Source organism: Nematostella vectensis, chromosome 13 (genome assembly GCF_932526225.1).
Source record: "Nematostella vectensis chromosome 13, jaNemVect1.1, whole genome shotgun sequence".
Classification (NCBI taxonomy): Eukaryota; Metazoa; Cnidaria; class Anthozoa; order Actiniaria; family Edwardsiidae; genus Nematostella; species Nematostella vectensis.
The window spans coordinates 14,504,362-14,517,376 of record NC_064046.1 but is presented as its reverse complement, the minus strand read 5'-3'; the positions used below and the strand labels follow the sequence as shown (position 1 = coordinate 14,517,376).

The 13,015-nt window shown below is 45.2% G+C and overlaps 1 protein-coding gene across 1 annotated transcript; it reads left to right on the top strand.

The window, feature by feature from the left end:
* The first annotated feature begins 2,516 nt into the window (after positions 1 to 2,516).
* Positions 2,517 to 12,039, top strand: LOC5504197 (calcium/calmodulin-dependent protein kinase type 1). Its single transcript, XM_032372471.2, has 7 exons — positions 2,517 to 2,877; positions 3,972 to 4,187; positions 6,343 to 6,442; positions 8,398 to 8,528; positions 10,170 to 10,301; positions 10,902 to 11,083; positions 11,470 to 12,039. Exons 1-7 carry the CDS (start codon positions 2,713 to 2,715, stop codon positions 11,825 to 11,827), a joined length of 1,284 nt encoding a protein of 427 aa, XP_032228362.2. The 5' UTR covers positions 2,517 to 2,712; the 3' UTR covers positions 11,828 to 12,039.
* Positions 12,040 to 13,015: the final 976 nt, after the last annotated feature.

Sequence of the window (13,015 nt, the reverse complement as noted above, 5' to 3'; positions counted from 1 at the left end):
AAGGAGAGTGGGCTCAGCTTAAGTCAAAAAAGGCTTCTTCTATAAAAATTACTTTCTTCTAATTTATTTCCTATGGATGAGAGTAAAGTTTTATTTCATTGCCTATAATGATATTTACTTTTCTTATTCCACAAAAGTCACAAAAAACTCTGTATTTCAGGTATTTTTCGTGGTGACACAATGTCGAAAATTAAAAAGTAATAGGACAACGCCTTGTGAAGCCATTTAAACAATCTTTTTTATTCAAAAATTTAATCTTAGAACAATATTGAATTGTAGCACTCATTGCATCACTTTCTAGCTCGAAGAATGCACGAAACAGTGGAGGGAAAATATTTTATCTTATATCACCGCACCCTTCCCTTTTTTCCACGGTTGGGGCACATTTAGCTTCTAGCTCTCTCTGTATCTTATGCGAACGTGAAGCCTTTTCACAATACTAAAAAATATACTACAAAATATTCGAATTTAGTTGTTTTATCATAAGCTTAGAAGACAATTTTACCACCCGACCTTTGACGCATGTACCTGTAAGCAATAAATATAACATTAGTAACACAAATGCCTCTAAATATGCTGTAAAAATACGTACCGTAGAGAAACGCAGGGGAATTGAATTTTGTCTACAAAACTTCGACAATGCGCTCAGTGAATAATTCATTATGCATTTTTTTTTCTTGCATAAGCTCACTCAAAACTGTCACCTCACCCCAGAATTTTATATTCCTTTTGAGTTTTTCCCCTGGTAGGAGCGCTTGGTGTTTTGAGCTTCGTTAGCGCGTGTTGCGGCACCTGCTGAACTGGTAATAAGTAACTTAACTTGTAGCAAATGCTATATGATCAAATGCCCTTATCATTGTAGGGTTGTATTAATAAGATTGTGGTACCACAATCTGAACGACTAAAATAATGTTCCATCTAAGTTGCTTATATTTTCAAAATAACAATAGTATCTAAATCACCCAAGTAAAAGCAGGGAGGGAGTTTCTAATCTTATATTGTGCATGGATTGTAGTAACATCTCATTATTTCTTTGCATAGAAGCAAATTTGATGTGAGTACATATAACAAATTCTATGCACTTGAAAACCCATGCACTGCATTATTTTATTGGTTACGTATAAATGGCTGGTTTCTGATAGCCATATGGGATATGAAAACGTATAGGCACACAATACAAGACCTTAGACCTTAGATCTGTTTTCATTTATATGATCATTTGCTTATCCATGTTTATTTGATACCCATGAAGCAATACGGGGTTATAGGAAATTGGATTATATCTCGAAAAAAAAAAATCCGCAGAGAGTAGTTTCTTTCTAGCGCAGTCACGGGCCGAGAGGCGAGGTTGGCCATAAAGGCAGGGGTTTCTGGTCACGAGGAGCTACGGCATTTTCCGATGTAAGAGTCACGCACGTGAACTCCAAGTGTCACCAGAACAAAGCGACATCAACAATTTTCAAGAAACAGGAAAATGAGAAGAAGCGAAAATATCAGCAGAGAGTATTGGATGTAGAGATGGGATCATTCACACCTCTGGTATTCGGGACAAATGGGGGAATGGGTACGGAGTGCCAAAGGTTTCTTAAACACTTGGCAGAGAAACTCAAACGAATCTCAAGAGAACAGCGAACCCTACCACTATGTCATCACATGGCTTAGAACAGTTCTATCTTTCGAAATTGTACGAGCAGTTCACACAAGCGTCAGGGGATGTAGAGCACTTTTCCACAAGATTGATCTAAACAGAATCGATAAATGTCGAATCAGTGTTAGTGTAGCAGCCATACGTCAGCTGGTCAGTTTTTTAGCTTTCTCGTTTTTTCTTCTTTTTTATTACTTACCCTGGATAGTACAAATAAAGACATTTGTTTTACTTGTAATAATAATTGTAATGTTCATGTACATATCTTACCTGCATCAAATTCAACATATAAATTTAGTTTAGATTTGTAAATAGGTATTATTAGAGTGTTATTATTATGGAATAAAGTTACAACATTTTATAATCAAAGTATTTCCAAAAAGCTCTTTAATAAAAAAAAAACCTTGGTCTGAAAATTTTGAGTGTGTTCCGGAACACACGTACCCTGGATCCATCCTTGTCGTCGGCATCTGATGTTTCCAAGCAATTTGGCATGGTAAAGCTTTCAACTCGTGCAGTATTAAATCTCAAGTACATAATGACGCTAAATTGACTATTAAGTTTTGTATTAAATGACGCATTAGTTACCCTCGTAATCAAGTTAAGTTGAATCTAAGGTCGACGGGGAGTGAAAATATATTTCACACATATTAGATAACGAAGGTAAACAATTTTAAGAAAACGTTTATAAATTTTTCTTTCTCTTGAATAGTAAAACATAACGGATCAATAAATTATTGAGATGTGATACATGGATTTCGCTTTATATGAATGTGTGTAATGATGCAGGAATGTGTTTGATGAGACATTGTCATTCAATTAACGTTGATGGATTGCGGAACAAAAGAGCCGGCGATAATTAATTCTCCTTGCATAGAATTTCCAAAAAGTTTAGAGAACTTGTGTACACTGCCAACTGAAAGGCAATTTGACGATCAGAATACGAATAGATCAAAGACATTTTACAAGCAGCCGCTATGTCATGCTTAGTAGTGCAGAGATAAATTTAATTGATATTATCATTTGGTCGGATTGGCCGTCATCTCCGGAAGATTGGATTTGTAAGCATGAAATTCGAAGATGTTTATGAAATCACTGACTTTATTGGCAAAGGCGCATTCGGTCAAGTCAGTAAATGTGTGAATCTACAAACACGCGAAGTATTTGCAGTGAAAGAAATCGATTTTTCTGGAAGCGAAGAAGACAAAAAGAAAGCTCAAAATGAAGCCAAGGTAAACCAATAAGTGAACATCACTTAAATCTCTATGTACAATGTAGAACTACTTAACTTTGATCGTCCTCGGTCTGAGTTTGACTAAAAGGAAGGGCAGAATATGCAGCAACGCTTACGCACAAGGCTCTTATTCAAAACAAACTTAATTTTCCATTTTTCAACAAAAATTCCATCAACTTTATTCATTTATTAGTACTTAGCGTGTGTTCAATCACACAAATAAAAGTGACACCTTAACAAGTTTTTGCCAATCGCATAATCACAGCATAAATACCATCATATCTTAGACTCAGCCCACACATCGTGTTTTTCACTTATTGTTTCTTGATAATTCGTGCGTCGTTATTCAACTCATTTCTATTGTTGCTATCGTTTCGCTGTTTGAGCCCAGCTTATGTTCTATGGCGTGACAAAAATGTCAGGATTATGAGTTTTCGTTTACTTAGATGTAGTAACACTAAACAATTTGTTATTATCATTCATAAAAAACGCCGGACACAGAATGCTAAGACTTACCGGAATGTTGTATAGTTGTGTTTAGTAATTAGGAGTCTCATTCAATTAGAAATAACACTGATTGCTGAGATTCCCTCATGACTTCATATGACTGCATGTTGACTTTATCTCTTTTTTTTTTTAAATATGATTTCATTTTATGTCTACAAAATTCTTGGTGATTATTATATCACTTAGATCTTAATAGGTGTGTTTTTACAATTCATTCCGACGTGGTACAGAATGCTAAAATCCATACAAGCTCTGACTGAGTTTTTATTTATGTTAGAATGCTTTTTTTGAAGTATCTATTGATTTCAGTTTTTGCCATCTTATTTGTCGTATTATGCCATCCTTGCAGAGTTTTAGAGAGTCCCTAGACAGCCACACTTCCCTTATTATTTAATCTAAATTTGAAGTCTCGAAATCTCTCTCTTCGGACGAAACGATGCAGGATTTTTTTAGACCCGAAGGGCATAAAAATGACGGTGTGAGAAATAGAGAAAAATGACAAAAACACTTTAATTCTGATTATAAGACCATGATGCTGTCCTCAATGAAGCGAAAAGCGTATTTCCGATGTATTTGTCATATCAGATCTGTGGGCTCTTGGATCACCCTAGCATTGTGCACCTCGAGGACGTGTTCTCCACCCGAAGGCGCATGCTCCTTGTTCTGGAGTACCTCCCAGGGGGGGACCTGTTCGACGGGGTTGTCACCCGGACGCAGTTCAGCGAGAAGGACGCCTGCGCATGCGTGCGCCAAGTACTCAAGGCGCTGCGTTACCTCACCAGAAAGGGAATAATACACAGAGTGGGTAGCACATCACGTAGGGGAGGGGAGGGTGTTTAGTGCGTCACCAGAAAGGGAATAATACACAGAGTGGGTAGCGCATCACGTAGGGGAGGGGAGGGTGGTTAGTGCCTCACTAGAAAGGGAATAATACACAGGGTGGGTAGCGCATCACGTAGGGGGGGGGGGGGGGAGGGTGGTTAGTGCCTCACCAGAAAGATAATAATACACAGAGTGGGTAGCGCATCACGTAGGGGAGGGGAGGGTGATTAGTGTCTCACCAGAAAGATAATAATACACAGAGTGGGTAGCGCATCACGTAGGGGGGGGGGGGGGGGTGGTTAGTGCCTCACCAGAAAGATAATAATACACAGGGTGGGTAGCGCATCATGTAGGGGAGTTTAGGGTGATTAGTGCCTCACCAGAAAGATAATAATACACAGGGTGGGTAGCGCATCACGTAGGGGAGGGGAGGGTGGTTAGTGCCTCACTAGAAAGGGAATAATACACAGGGTGGGTAGCGCATCATGTAGGGGAGGGGAGGGTGGGAGGGTGGTTAGTGTCTCACCAGAAAGATAATAATACACAGGGTGGGTAGCGCATCACGTAAGGGAGGGGAGGGTGGTTAGTGTCTCACCAGAAAGATAATAATACACAATGTGGGTAGCGCATCACGTAGGGGGGGGAGGGTGGTTAGTGTCTCACCAGAAAGATAACAATACACAGGGTGGGTAGCGCATCACGTAGGGGAGGGGAGGGTGGTTAGTGCCTCACCAGAAAGATAACAATACCTTGGGGGTGGGTAACGCATCACGTAGGGGAGGGGAGGGTGGTTAGTGCCTCACCAGAAAGATAATAATACACAAAGTGGGTAGCGCATCACGTAGGGGGGGGAGGGTGGTTAGTGTCTCACCAGAAAGATAACAATACACAGGGTGGGTAGCGCGTCACGTAGGGGAGGGGAGGGTGGTTAGTGCCTCACCAGAAAGATAACAATACCTTGGGGGTGGGTAACGCATCACGTAGGGGAGGGGAGGGTGGTTAGTGTCTCACCAGAAAAGGAATAATACACAGAGTGGGTAGCGCATCATGTAGGGGAGGGGAGAGTGGTTAGTGCCTCACCAGAAAGATAATAATACACAGAGTGGGTAGCGCATCACGTAGGAGAGGGGAGGGTGGTTAGTGCCTCACCAGAAAGATAATAATACACAGGGTGGGTAGCTTATGACGTAGGGGAGGGGAGGGTGGTTAGTGTCTCACCAGAAAGATAATAATACACAGAGTGGGTAGCGCATCACGTAGGGGAGGGGAGGGTGGTTAGTGCCTCACCAGAAAGATAAAAATACACAGGGTGGGTAGCGCACCACGTAGGGGAGGGGAGGGTGGTTAGTGCCTCACCAGAAAGATAATAATACACAGGGTGGGTAGCGCATCACGTAGGGGGGAGGGTGGTTAGTGTCTCACCAGAAAGATAATAATACACAGGGTGGGTAGCGCATCACGTAGGGGAGGGGAGGGTGGTTAGTGCCTCACCAGAAAGATAATAATACACAGGGTGGGTAGCGCATCACGTAGGGGGGAGGGTGGTTAGTGTCTCACCAGAAAGATAATAATACACAGGGTGGGTAGCGCATCATGTAGGGGGGGGGGGGGTGGTTAGTGCCTCACTAGAAAGGGAATAATACACAGAGTTGGTAGTGCATCATGTAGGGGAGGGGAGGGTGGTTAGTGTCTCACCAGAAAGATAATAATACACAGAGTGGGTAGCGCATCATGTAGGGAGGGGAGGGTGGTTAGTGCCTCACTAGAAAGATAATAATACACAGAGTGGGTAGCGCATCATGTAGGGAAGGGGAGGGTGGTTAGTGCCTCACCAGAAAGATAATAATACACAGGGTGGGTAGCGCATCACGTAGGGGAGGGGAGGGTGGTTAGTGCCTCACCAGAAAGATAATAATACACAGGGTGGGTAGCGCATCACGTAGGGGAGGGGAGGGTGGTTAATGCATCCAATAACGTAGGGGAGAGCACGATGGTATGATGGTATGTATGATCTGATGGAATAGGTTCTACAATAGGAGGGGAGAGGTGTATGGGATATAAGGTGAGATACAAGCGCGGGAGAATATGAATTCGATTTTTTTTTTCATATATACTTTGTGTATATTGATGGCAGGACTTGAAACCAGAAAACCTGCTGCTTTCAGAGCGGCCCTCGGACCACCGACCACCCATTATCAAATTAACTGACTTTGGTATTGCCAAGCAGCTTAAAGGCAAGTATACAGTTTTATTTCGATAACTCAGACCTATAAATACCTTGGCATCCCGCTAACTAGCGTACTAGCTGACCCTTTTGGGGGTTAGTAGGCAAAATGTTGTTTTCGAACGCGTGAGTCCCAGGTTAGTTGGGAATGTGGAGTGTGAATCGATCCAGGGCTCCTCTTCCCTGCGTACCACAGGATTCCCGATTCAAAACCAAAAACATTCCCAAAGATATTTCTAGATTGAAAGTTTTCACAATAGTCTTATCACGAGCAGTTGCTTAGGTTCCTATGTCCTCTGTGTTCTATTCTAGAAGTTCTTCCTATTTCGACCTGCCGCCATTTTTTAGACTGAACGCCATTTTTTTACTGATAAGATCCTGGGGACGAGGTTAAAGTGCGAACTGAACGAGCGCATGCGCAGCAAGTGCGAACACATGCACAATAAGTGGAAACCGAGCGAACGCATTCGCAACCAGTGTGGGACAGATGTGGCAACCAGTGTGAAACAGATGGGGCAACCAGTGTGAAACAGATGGGGCAACCAGTGTGAAACGGATGGGGCAACCAGTGTGGGACAGATGGGGCAACCAGTGTGGGACAGGTGGGGCAACCAGTGTGAAACAGATGGGGCAACCAGTGTGGGACAGATGGGGCAACCAGTGTGGGACAGATGGTGCAACCAGTGTGGGACAGATGGGGCAACCAGTGTGGGACAGATGGGGCAACCAGTGTGGGACAGATGGGGCAACCAGTGTGGGACAGGTGGGGCAACCAGTGTGAAACAGATGGGGCAACCAGTGTGGGACAGATGGGGCAACCAGTGTGGGACAGATTGGGCAACCAGTGTGGGACAGATGGGGCAACCAGTGTGAAATGGATGGGGCAACCAGTGTGAAACGGATGGGGCAACCAGTGTGAAACGGATGGGGCAACCAGTGTGAAACGGATGGGGCAACCAGTGTGAAACAGATGGGGCAACCAGTGTGGGACAGGTGGGGCAACCAGTGTGGGACAGATGGGGCAACCAGTGTGGGACAGATGGGGCAACCAGTGTGAAACGGATGGGGCAACCAGTGTGAAACGGATGGGGCAACCAGTGTGGGACAGGTGGGGCAACCAGTGTGAAACGGATGGGGCAACCAGTGTGAAACGGATGGGGCAACCAGTGTGGGACAGATGGGGCAACCAGTGTGGGACAGATGGGGCAACCAGTGTGGGACAGATGGGGCAACCAGTGTGGGACAGATGGGGCAACCAGTGTGGGACAGATGGGGCAACCAGTGTGGGACAGATGGGGCAACCAGTGTGGGACAGATGGGGCAACCAGTGTGAAACAGATGGGGCAACCAGTGTGGGACAGATTGGGCAACCAGTGTGAAACAGATGGGGCAACCAGTGTGGGACAGATGGGGCAACCAGTGTGAAACAGATGGGGCAACCAGTGTGGGACAGATGGGGCAACCAGTGTGAAACAGATGGGGCAACCAGTGTGGGACAGATGGGGCAACCAGTGTGGGACAGATGGGGCAACCAGTGTGAAACAGATTGGGCAACCAGTGTGGGACAGGTGGGGCAACCAGTGTGAAACAGATGGGGCAACCAGTGTGAAACAGATGGGGCAACCAGTGTGGGACAGATGGGGCAACCAGTGTGGGACAGATGGGGCAACCAGTGTGGGACAGATGGGGCAACCAGTGTGGGACAGGTGGGGCAACCAGTGTGGGACAGATGGGGCAACCAGTGTGGGACAGATGGGGCAACCAGTGTGGGACAGATAGGGCAACCAGTGTAAAAAAAGACTGAAATAAACCCTTGCTAGCAGAGCTTTTTTCCTGTTTGCTTCTATCAGTTTACTTATACGTTTCGCGTCTCTGTTTTCGCGTTCTCGTTTGTTTGTATCCGCAAAAATCTGCTAACAGGATACTGAAATAAGGCTTCTGTTTTACTGGATTCCATATTTTTAGATGGCGAGAAAACGGTGCGATGTAACGGGAGTGGCTCGCCTCTTTACCTCGCTCCAGAGACCATCCTAGAAGAGGGGCTCACCTATGCGGTGGATATATGGGCCTGTGGGGTCATTCTATATTTATTGTTGGTAAGATTGGTTCCCCTTCCCCTTGTACCATTCCCCTCCCTATATGACGCCTTCCCCTTCCCCTCTTACTATTCCCCTTCCTATATGACGCCTTCCCCTTCCCCTCTTACCATTCCCCTCCCTATATGACGCCTTCCCCTTCCCCTCTTACTATTCCCCTTCCTATATGACGCCTTCCCCTTCCCCTCTTACCATTCCCCTCCCTATATGACGCCTTCCCCTTCCCCTCTTACTATTCCCCTCCCTATATGACGCCTTCCCCTTCCCCTCTTACCATTCCCCTCCCTATATGACGCCTTCCCCTCTTACCATTCCCCTCCCTATATGACGCCTTCCCCTCTTACCATTCCCCTCCCTATATGACGCCTTCCCCTTCCCCTCTTACCATTCCCCTCCCTATATGACGCCTTCCCCTCTTACCATTCCCCTCCCTATATGACGCCTTCCCCTTCCCCTCTTACCATTCCCCTCCCTATATGACGCCTTCCCCTTCCCCTCTTACCATTCCCCTCCCTATATGACGCCTTCCCTTTCCCCTCTTACCATTCCCCTCCCTATATAACGCCTTCCCCTTCCCCTCTTACCATTCCCCTCCCTATTTGACGCCTTCCCCTTCCCCTCTTACCATTCCCCTCCCTATATGACGCCTTCCCCTTCCCCTCTTACCATTCCCCTCCCTATTTGATGCCTTCCCCTCTTACCATTCCCCTCCCTATATGACGCCTTCCCCTTCCCCTCTTACCATTCCCCTCCCTGTATGACGCCTTCCCCTTCCCCTCTTACCATTCCCCTCCCTATATGACGCCTTCCCCTTCCCCTCTTACCATTCCCCTCCCTATATGACGCTTTCCCCTTCCCCTCTTACCATTCCCCTCCCTATATGACGCCTTCCCCTTCCCCTCTTACCATTCCCCTCCCTATATGACGCCTTCCCCTTCCCCTCTTACCATTCCCCTCCCTATTTGATGCCTTCCCCTCTTACCATTCCCCTCCCTATATGACGCCTTCCCCTTCCCCTCTTACCATTCCCCTCCCTGTATGACGCCTTCCCCTTCCCCTCTTACCATTCCCCTCCCTATATGACGCCTTCCCCTTCCCCTCTTACCATTCCCCTCCCTATATGACGCTTTCCCCTTCCCCTCTTACCATTCCCCTCCCTATATGACGCTTTCCCCTTCCCCTCTTACCATTCCACTCCCTATATGACGCCTTCCCCTCTTACCATTCCCCTCTCTATATGACGCCTTCCCCTCTTACCATTCCCCTCCCTATAAGAAGCCCACTCAAGTATGCTCATAAAGACCGATATATCATCACTTCAGGGTGTAAGCACGCGACACTGGTGTTTGGTTTTATTTTTAATAGCAAAGACCCGCGGAGAGTAAGAAACTTCATAATTTGGAGTTACTCTAATTAGGTTCTTATTTAAATGACAAATCCCTACTTCAACAAATAGGATTCTTGCATAGGCTGCATCACTATAATATGTTAATTTTAAAAAAATAAGAACCTTTTTATTTTCCAGGCTAGACGCACCTGGATTCTAAGGGCTTATTTTCGAAGGGAAAAATAATTATAAAAAGTCGGTTGCTTGTTCAGTACAACCTTTCTAACCTCCACATATCTTCTGATATTGTACAGGTTGGTTATCCACCGTTCTGGAACGAACAGACAGAGTTTCTCCTTCTCAGTATTTTACAAAGTAATTACACGTTTCCGTCTCCATACTGGGACACTGTTAGTGAGCCTGCAAAGGACCTAATACGAAAGATGGTAAGTCAGGTTATACGGGGTGTACCCAAGATAGGTACTGGGACCTTTGAAAGCACCGTAAGCAGCAAGCCAGTGATATTTAAACTTGAGATGGTAAAACAGGCTATACGGGACGTATCAAGTGGTAGGTACTTGGGCTTTAATGAAAACCGTGTGCCATCTTCAAAGAAATTGTTCGCGTTAAGTTGAACAGTAAAAATTCATCTGTATCAGGGTGCATCCAGGGGCTGCTACTGGGGCCCAAGCAAGCACCGTTAGTCAGGCTCTATACGGGTGTATCCAGGTGCCAGGCCTACCAAGGTATTTGTACTTGGACCACTGGGGAACCTCTCCCTGCCTAGACGACGATATTCTTTATCTGTAGGCATGGGTAGACCCCGCGCGATAGAATTTTTGATTGATTCTTTTAAGCTGTAGACCGGCGGGATCCATTACCTAATTGGTTGTTAACCTACCTGTTATTGAAGGACCCGCGGTATCTACTGGCTGACGCACGGAACTGTTATCTGATTGGCTGTTGGTTTGTCAGTTTGTTGTAGACCCGCGGGATCTACTGTCTGACGCATGGAACTGTTATCTGATTGGCTATTTGTTTGTCAGTTAGTTGTAGACCCGCGGGATCGGATTACAGCTGTCGAGGCCCTCAAGCACGAGTGGGTATCGGGTTCTGACGACATTCCGGGTCTGCGATTAAATCGCCAAAGTACCTTAGTCCGACTCACCGCTTTCAACGCACGAAGAAAGCTCAGGGGGGTGGTGCTGGGTCTGATAGCTCGTAAAAGGTAAGTAAGGGTGAAAAAGGTGTAAAAGACACCTTGGTTATACTTATATATATATATATATATTATACATGACAGTTGATAAACAATAACAAAGTAGGGGTTGATTGATATTCTTCAAAGAGCCACAGAATGTGGAGGCCTGTCTGTCAATATATTTGACTCCATGACAACAGGGGAATTAGCATAACACTTCTCTGATTCATGTAAACCGCGTGCTAGAACAGGGATTGGGGCATTGTCCCAGCATGCTGTTCGCTTTATCATCTCGACCCAATCCCCCGCGCAACACAAGAATGACCAATAGCAGTCCCTTCTAAATTTAAAGTAATTCAGCTGTAAATCTGTAAATCTAAATAAAGACGACCCTCATTTATTTCCTTTTTCAGAATGACGTTCAGACCGCCTGCAAATCAGGTCCGTCTCACACGGAAGGACTCGTACGACCCCAAACAGGACCCAGGTCTTCAGCACACGTACGAGGAGCTACTGGCTCAAGGCGTGTGCAAGATGTCCCTGATTGAGGAGGAGAAACAGCAACAGCAAGAACCGCAACGAAATGGAAACGACGCTGCGCCGAATGGCTGCTACAGCGTTAGAGCGATAAAACCACAGCGTAACCACACCTATAGGAGTGCAGTCGAAATCGAGGTCAACCCATCAAAAACAGCGACGACTAATAGGGGAGAGCGGAGAAGGCGGTCTCAGAAACGACGGCAGGTACCCGAAGACGCGGTACCGAAATAGCGGCAGGACAAGAATTGGGATTTTATTTTTTAGAACGTGAATTACTGGTAGGAAAATTGAAATTGAGTAGAAGGGAAAGCAGGAGGCTACAAGAGACTCATGTTCGCATTAGCAACATTTGTAAAAGCACTAGACTAAACGAAGACTTAAAGGCACGTTCGCATTAGCGACAATTGTAAAACCACACTAGATAAAACGAAGACTTAAGATCATGTTCGCATTAGCGACATTTGTAAAAGCACTAGACTAAACGAAGACTGAGGGGCATGCTCTCACTTTTAGGCGCGTTCCCAGGATTGGCCGAGGGGGGAGGGGGGGGCTTGCTCAGTCATAGGTATCATATAGAAAAGCATAGTATTTGAAGATTCCTCATAACCCACTTCATTACCCACTTCTTGGTCGCCAGGGGGGGGGGGGGTGGGGGTACGCGCGCTCCCTATGTAAGCGCCTCACATTAAATCGTAGCTTGGCCCAACGTGCTGCATACAAAGTAATGTCGTTTGCGAAGTGATTCGCCGTCAGCCTAAGCCCTGGCGTTCCTAGCGGGTTTCCTTTGCTTATATGAACCGTTAAAAAGCTTGGGATCTGGGAAGAGTTCTTATGAGGTCACAACTCATACTCACCACAGGCAACCCGAATAGAACACCAGAGACTGGGCAGGTTGCCAGCTTTCTGCCTTGTGGTCGAGCTTCCGACGCTATGCTCGCTAAGCTGGACAAGTATTAGCGCTGTTGAACGAGGCTTAACGGGTATTCGAGTAGTTGTAAAAACATGATGACAAAGAGTGAAGAAAAATGTGAATTCTTCTACTTCTCTTCAACCAAGTCTAAAAAAGAGAAAGGGACTAATTTTTCGTGATATTTGTAACACAAGTTTTGTGGAATTCCCTTTCAATTTGTTATCCGCACAATTTTTATCCTTTTTTGGATACTGGTTTATCTTTCAAGTTTGCTTGAGAAAACAGAAACAAAGCGAACTGGTTGTACTGTTTTTTTTTTATTATTATTTTGCTTTAATGTTTAAGCACGAGACTTGACGACGAGAGCTTAAAGGGCATTTCAAAATAATGAATTTCGTTTCATTTACTAAAAGAACAACAAAAGCTTTCCGAAAACAGCCACAAATTTCCTAATGCAAAAAAAAACTCATATAGCTTCCGCACTGCAGTAATTCAGTGCAGACATGAGA